General features: G+C 52.8%; 3 protein-coding genes across 3 annotated transcripts; 1 reads left to right on the top strand and 2 right to left on the bottom strand.

Moving 5' to 3' along the window:
• Positions 1 to 722: 722 nt before the first annotated feature.
• On the top strand, positions 723 to 1,659 carry PpBr36_10886 (uncharacterized protein; the record flags this gene model as incomplete). Its single annotated transcript, XM_029897994.1, has 3 exons — positions 723 to 728; positions 796 to 1,086; positions 1,165 to 1,659. 3 exons carry the CDS (start codon positions 723 to 725, stop codon positions 1,657 to 1,659), a joined length of 792 nt encoding a protein of 263 aa, XP_029743817.1.
• Positions 1,660 to 2,667: 1,008 nt separating this feature from the next.
• PpBr36_10887 (uncharacterized protein) lies at positions 2,668 to 3,512 on the bottom strand (the record flags this gene model as incomplete). Its single annotated transcript, XM_029897995.1, has 2 exons — positions 2,668 to 3,349; positions 3,454 to 3,512. The coding sequence occupies 2 exons, from the start codon at positions 3,510 to 3,512 to the stop codon at positions 2,668 to 2,670; spliced, it is 741 nt and encodes a 246-aa protein (XP_029743816.1).
• Positions 3,513 to 4,037: 525 nt separating this feature from the next.
• Positions 4,038 to 5,962, bottom strand: PpBr36_10888 (uncharacterized protein; the record flags this gene model as incomplete). Its single annotated transcript, XM_029897996.1, has 7 exons — positions 4,038 to 4,183; positions 4,296 to 4,517; positions 4,597 to 4,706; positions 4,827 to 4,887; positions 5,011 to 5,075; positions 5,156 to 5,439; positions 5,534 to 5,962. The coding sequence occupies 7 exons, from the start codon at positions 5,960 to 5,962 to the stop codon at positions 4,038 to 4,040; spliced, it is 1,317 nt and encodes a 438-aa protein (XP_029743822.1).
• Between the last annotated feature and the right edge of the window lie 763 nt (positions 5,963 to 6,725).

Below are 6,725 nucleotides of genomic sequence, written 5' to 3' on the forward strand. Positions count from 1 at the left end.
ATTAGCAGGTGATTGCTTAAAGAAATAACGATAAAATGTTTGGTTCTAGCGTTACAAAAAGCAGCGGGATTAGAAATTAGCGGTTCAAAATCTTTTGTCAAAAATAAGGTTTTTAACTTTGCTGTAGTCTCAGGGCATGTCGGTGTTGGTTGTCGTGGCTTGGTATGTTTACATATTTTCATAGATTGATTAGATTGAGAGCATTATGTCCAGACTCCAGAGTTGGTGACTTGATCAGCATGTTATAAAACGCACGCAGCTGCTGTCTGTATTTGTAGCGAAAAGACACTTGCCGCGCCATGTTCGCAACCCACAAGTCTTGTTCGAGCCCAAGTGAGGAGTACAGATATCAAAGACTCGTTGCCCCAGATCACTTGGATGCAGCTACGATATGAAGATTCCATGCTTCTCGCTTCCAGTACTTATTACCTACAAATCCAATGAGGGCTGACGAAAGTACAATCAGCTTCAGATCAGTTCACCTTGCACCAGAGTATAGGAATTCTTCCTGATTATTGCTCTTCCAAGCCAAATAGAACAAGATTCACGTCAGCTGATGAAAGAAAGAGAGAACCAAATTTCCCGTTTGATCAATACGATCCGCTTCCTTTCACCAATCCTGCCTGACTTTCTGGCCTCGATTTCTCAAGGGCCAACTTCCAGATTCATAGCAGACATCGCTCCAGAAAGCCAAACCCGCCTGCTAGATACTCACCGGGACAATGAAGGTGAGGTTGGCTGCTTTGATCTACTTGGTTATACATCGCTGACGAAACCCTAACTCCTCAACTTCAGCCATCTCGAACAATCCTAGTCCTCAAAACAGTTATCATCCTGGCATTGCCACACATGGAGAACCGTCGGTATAATGACTACAGCGAGGCCTTATCCAGCGAGACATCGCCCACTTTTCCCTCAGCCTTTGACTCGAGTCACCGGACCAACACCAGCAGCACCTTGATCACCTGCGACCACGCCACATCAACCATTGGGCGCTTTCTATCTTCCACGTCGACCTACAAGACGCCCACTCTCAGCGTGACAACTAGCCTGGCCGACAAGAAACAGAAAAAGGCCCGAGGTGCCGTCAATAGCCATCTTCTCGGCTCTACATCATCCACCAAGTACAGTTTCTGCTAGGCCGAGGTGGTGACTTCGTGCCAGACCTTCAACGAAGGGGTCCCAACGCCGACAACGGTAGCCGTGGCCATTATGCAGTGTACCCAGACGGCGCGAACCCGTCGCGTCACCTCGTCCCCGTCCAGCACGCCGTCTTCATCAACGCCAGTCGCTTGTCAGGCCTACATCGTCTCGCTGACCAACATGGCCCGCAGTGGCACTGCTACATCCTCTGCCGCGGCGACATCTATCATGACCAGTTGCGGTCCGGCCAAGCCGACCAAGACGACGGAAACACCCCACATACCCACGACCATCCCCGTCACCCTAGACAACAGCATCTGCTTCATGTCGACCGTCGCCTCCACTGGCCTCTTTACGGCTGGGTCCGACATCACCACCACGATGTTTACAGCCCACAAGCCAACGAAGACGTGCAGGCCAATCGGATGGGGGATACGTTGGTCGTGGATGATGGATAACGCCGTCACAACGACCACGTCGGGTGACGATGGTCGAGCGACAAGAACGCGGATATAAATGATCTGTTTCTTGCAGAGAAGAGGACCAAGAGGTTGCGCTTGCTCGAGAGCAAGGAGAGGGTTATATCACACGGCGAGGAGTCAGTTGAGACGTTGAAATGGTAAAAATGTGATTCGTCTCCCTCTGTGAACCCCTGGCCGAATTGGGTGGTCACTGACAGTCCAACACTGCTCTGCTGATTCCAATCGCAAAGCGCACTGAGCAGCAGCCCGAGTTTTCCCAGCTAGCAACAGGGCTGAGAAATGCCTGCCTCGATTACGTCTAGAGACTACAAGGCCACTTTGACCACGTCGATATTCGACTCTTAGCAAACGACACGACTGTCTTGATGCGAGGACACTACAAGATATCCCTCACTAGACAAAACCACCGAGACCAAAGCCGCCAAACAGGTTCTTGTCGAACAACCAGACCTTTTCGGGGGGCTTTGGAAGTTATGAAAGCTTGACAATCCGCTTTTCCTTTTTTTCAAATCTGCATCTTGAGGCAGGCTGCTTTCTCTCTATGGTCATGTGGGTTTAATTGAGCTTTGCTTCTTTGTCATGTCCGTTGTCGCCCGGGCAGGGAAAAAAAAAAAAAAAAAAAAAAAAAGCCCGACGGGAAGATGGATTTGCCAAAGAAGCAAAGTTTGGGGGTAAGATTGGCTCGGGAATGTTGACTTGCGTTGAATTACAAGACATGCAATTTACGGTCTGGCGTTTCTATTGACTGCCCCTGTGTCCTTTACTGCCCCCGTGTCCCTGCGTCTCCTTCCACCTGTGACCTGTCGCTGTTCAATTTACTCCTGACCAACCCTACATCAACAAAACCAAAGCAGCTGGTAGAACGTAAATGGTCCCTATATTGTGCGCCCGCGAAATGATGCTCTATCTAGCGAGGGCAGATGCCGGAAATATTAAGGATAACTCATGAATAAATATTGATACAAACCAAAAAAAGAAAAAAAAAAACCCCCCATGCTCCCAAACCCCCCCAATCCTTATCCAAAGTGTGTGCCCTCCCGACTCATTCGACCATGACATCCCACATGACCTGTTGCCTCGTGTCCCAGCTGTTGTTTGTCTCAGGAAACGAATGTTGCATAGGCAGGCGGTAGCCGCCGTTGAGCTGCCGCTTGCACTGCCGCCTCTCCTCGAGACCGCAGGGGTCGGCGTCGTAGCAGCCCAGCGAGGCCTTGCGCTTGGTGGCCACGGCTGGGGCGGCCTGCTGCTGCAGCATCCTCAACCGCTCGACGAAGCGGCACCACCTCTCGCGCTCCTGCGAAGCCCAATGGGCGCCGCCGCCGCCGCCGACCACCCCGCCCTGCTGTATCCTGCTCGACGGCCAGCTGCCCCACAGCTTGACGGCCATCAGGCGCGGGTTGGCGGCGTCCCTCGAAAAGTGTGCGACCTGGCTCCCGCTGGCGTCGTACAGGCCGCCGCCGCCACGGCCCTGGGAGCCGCCGAGCGAGAAGCTGCCGCCGTTGGCCATGACGGCCATGCCGCCGATGAGGTTGACGCGGGCCGAGGGCGCGTGCAGGACCGACACGAGCCGGAGGTGCGTGGGTGCCGCGGCACCGGGCGTGGATTCGACGGGGACGAGGACGGTGCCGACGCCGACGACGCCCAGGTCCGGGCTCGAGGGGTCGCAGGACACGTACGTGGAGAAGGGCGTGTAGTCAACGAACCAGGCGCGGTCACGACAGACGCTACAGGGAGGGGGCGGAGAAAAAAAAAAGAGAGAAGACGAGGTTAGCACGCGATTGAAAACAGCTCGGCAAAGGGAGGGAAAAAAAAAAAGGAGTGAGCGTACTGGACGTTTGAGCTGATGCAGAATACCCAGTCGGGGCAGATTTCGTCGATTGGCGCCATGTTTGTTTTGGAATCGAAATGGAAAAAGGGCCAAAGGATGGATTTTGTTTCTATATTTTATGTATAAGAAGAGAAATGCTATTAGACAAGTCAATGAGTGTGTGTGTGTGTGTGTGTGTGTGTGTGCGCCAGCAGTCAAGCTACAAAGTAGAATGAGGATTTGAACTTGGAGCAATTGGATTGGGTCGCACAGCAAGCATGCACGTCAGGTATTGTATGCAGACAGGCAGGCACTTTCCAATTGAGTTGAGTTGGCCCGGTAATCGAATGCCCTGTCGTGCCACGAGCGGGGCCCACAAATTCCTTATCCGCGTTTTCAATCAAGCATGGCGCGTCAAGGCGTCGCCATCTTTTGTCTTGTCAATTGGGTTTTTGGGTTCCACATGTACACCGGCCCACAAAAAAAGTAAACTTGTCGTACGGATTAAAGGTATTTCAGGGTTCCGGTAATCTACTGACCAAGTGATTGGTCTAATGACAGACTAGTTCTACTGCTAGTGTGGTACAAGAAAGCTTGTTTGATACCTATGCTTGCCCTGGAATCGCCGGCTCCTTGATGAAAAACCCCTTGGGAAGCTCAAACTGAGGATCGATTTTCTTCCTCATCGTGTCCACCATGTCCTTGACGACATTGTACCCAAAGCTAAAAGCATAAAACTCTTCTGGGCCCTCTGCAAAAAAAAAGAGAAACAAACGAACAAAAAGTCAGCAGGCCTTCTCCTCGACTGTCTAAATCACAAGACCATGCGGCAGAATGGGGTTAGCCACAGGCTATGCACTTACTCGGAACCGTCTCGATCGGAATAAACTTTCCAACTTCCTCCCTGACCTTGTGCGCCTCGTCCTGCCCTACATTGCTGAGAATCTGCAGCGCGCTGGCCCGGTTGCGCCGTACGCCGTCGAAAACCACAAGCCTCTCGCCCACCGTCTCGGGCGTTGCTCCAGCCATTGAGATGCCGAGGGCCACCCCGTCCTCTACGGCCTGTGCGCCTCCTTGACCCTGGACTATTTTTTTTTTCCCATGTCCACTGTCAGTATCGATCAACAGACTTGCATATGAGATAGACAAGGCTGTGCTACTCACAGGGGAGCATTGGATGTGACGCGTCGCCCACAATGGTCATACCACCCTTGATCCAGGTTGGCAGGGGATCACGGTACAACAGCGGCCATTGTTTGTATTCTGATGCCTTGCTGTGTTCATGGTAGTGTGACGCCCCAGAGAGGGTCACGGTACTTGTCAGAGACTCATATTATATGCCCTGCCTGCCTAAGGATGGAAGCAACCAGAACGGCAACGTCGACAAGGCTTACCTTATAATGGTTAGGAGCTGCGGGTGGAACTCGGAAAAGGTTTCCAGGACCTTGGACCTGTCTGCGGAGGCATGCCAGTCTTGAAAAAGCAAGCAGGCGCGCACACAGCCAAGCAATCCATCGGTCAGCAAATAATTTATCCCATCGTCAGGCAGGCCAAAGGTAGAATGGACAGTCGACATACCTTCTCTCTGGCCCGACCCGGCACTTGGATCGTTGAAAAGGCCCACAAAGTTGTGCACCTCGTTACTAGACAAACCCTCAAAAGTCAGTTTTCTTTTTGCTCTCTTTCTTTCCTTGTCGATCGCCCCACGCCTGGTCGCCCTCACTCTCGACATGTGTACGAAACCAGCCTCTTGTCACCGACGACAAATGAGTTCATGGCTCCGTCACCTCGCTCCTTGTCCCAATCCTTTGTCGCCGGGTCGCTATTGAGCACCTCGGTTGGGATGAGAAACCGGTAGCAAAAGTTGTACACGCCTACGGCCTTGGGTGTCACGGTTTGACCCGTCACGGCCGCGGGGGCCCCTGAATGGATGCCGTTGGCCACCACCACCAAGTCCCCCGAGACGACCTCCCCGCCCGCAAGAGTCACGGACGGGGTTTCAGGGCTCTATGTGTGATTTCGGTTGCTCTCGGTCAGTTTCATTACCAACCGACGGCGGTAGCCAAGTGTAAAAAAAAAAAAAAAAAAAAAAGACACTCACGTAAGCAACCACCTCGGCTCCAAGTCGCACATCTACAGTCCCCCACGCCTCGCCTCCGGCCCCGGGCTCGGCAAACGCCAGCCTCCTCAGCTCTTCGTGCAGGTCGACTCTGTGCGCGGCCATCCACGGCCCGCCGTACACCTGGTCGATCTGGTTGGTGTCCTTTTCGATCACCATCTGCACGTCGAGGGTCCTGCCGTCGGCAAACACGTTGTGCTTGAAGCGCACCAGCCGCGCGCGGACGACGTCGAAGCCCCAGGCGATCAGCGGCCGGGTCGAGTTGGGCGGCACGTGGATGGCCGCGCCCACCTCGTTGTCGAACCGCTGCGACCGCTCCAGTATCGTCACGTTGTGGCCCGCTCTGCGGAGCGCCGTCGCGCTGGCGAGGCCGGCGATGCCCCCGCCTACTACTACGACTTTGAGCGTCATGGCTGTTTCGGACGAGGCTTTTTGTTTTGGGTTTGGTTTGTGGGGAAGTTGATTGATTGTGGTAATGATGAGATGCAGCGGATTGACGAGCGGAAACAAAGTTTAGTCAGAGCACAAAAGTAAAAAAGAAATAAAAAAAAAGTACTATCGAAAAGAAAAGAAAAGCAAAAAGCAAAAAATCCAACCATACCTGGTGGCGTCCAACTGTAGCCATTCAGGCCTTGAATACTCTGTAGTAAGCCGCAGCTGGGGGTGAATTGACGATGCCTATGCAGGTCCCCCACATGAATCATCCAGCTAATTAATTCCCTTCCCTCCACTACCCGAGCAATACCGAGCTCCTGGAGGAGTTTCGGGGTTTCTGACCGACGAATGAATATTCAGCTATACTAAAAGCTACGGACGGCTATGACAAAAAAAAAAAAAAACCTCACCAGACTATAATGGCTGGACGCAAAAAGAAAACCCCGCTCGCTACCTATCGTACCTGCACCAACGGCAGAGAGTGCAGATAAATTTAATTAATTACCCTGTCGCCAACCCGTCTAGCTCCAGACTACAGATGCAAGTTCTAACCCAGAAGCAGTCTAGCGGCCGGGCCCTCCGTCCCCTTGTTCTCCACGATTTGTAGAACGGTGAACTCTCCGGCCCAAAGATTCTTTCGCATTTACTTACCTACCTACTGGGGGGAGGACATACAAATACAACAGTTACATGCATGACCAGCGAGCAAGTCCAGTTAGCAGTCGATTAGACCGCGCGC

Source organism: Pyricularia pennisetigena, assembly GCF_004337985.1.
Source record: "Pyricularia pennisetigena strain Br36 chromosome 4 map unlocalized Pyricularia_pennisetigena_Br36_Scf_11, whole genome shotgun sequence".
Lineage (NCBI taxonomy): Eukaryota > Fungi > Ascomycota > Sordariomycetes > Magnaporthales > Pyriculariaceae > Pyricularia > Pyricularia pennisetigena.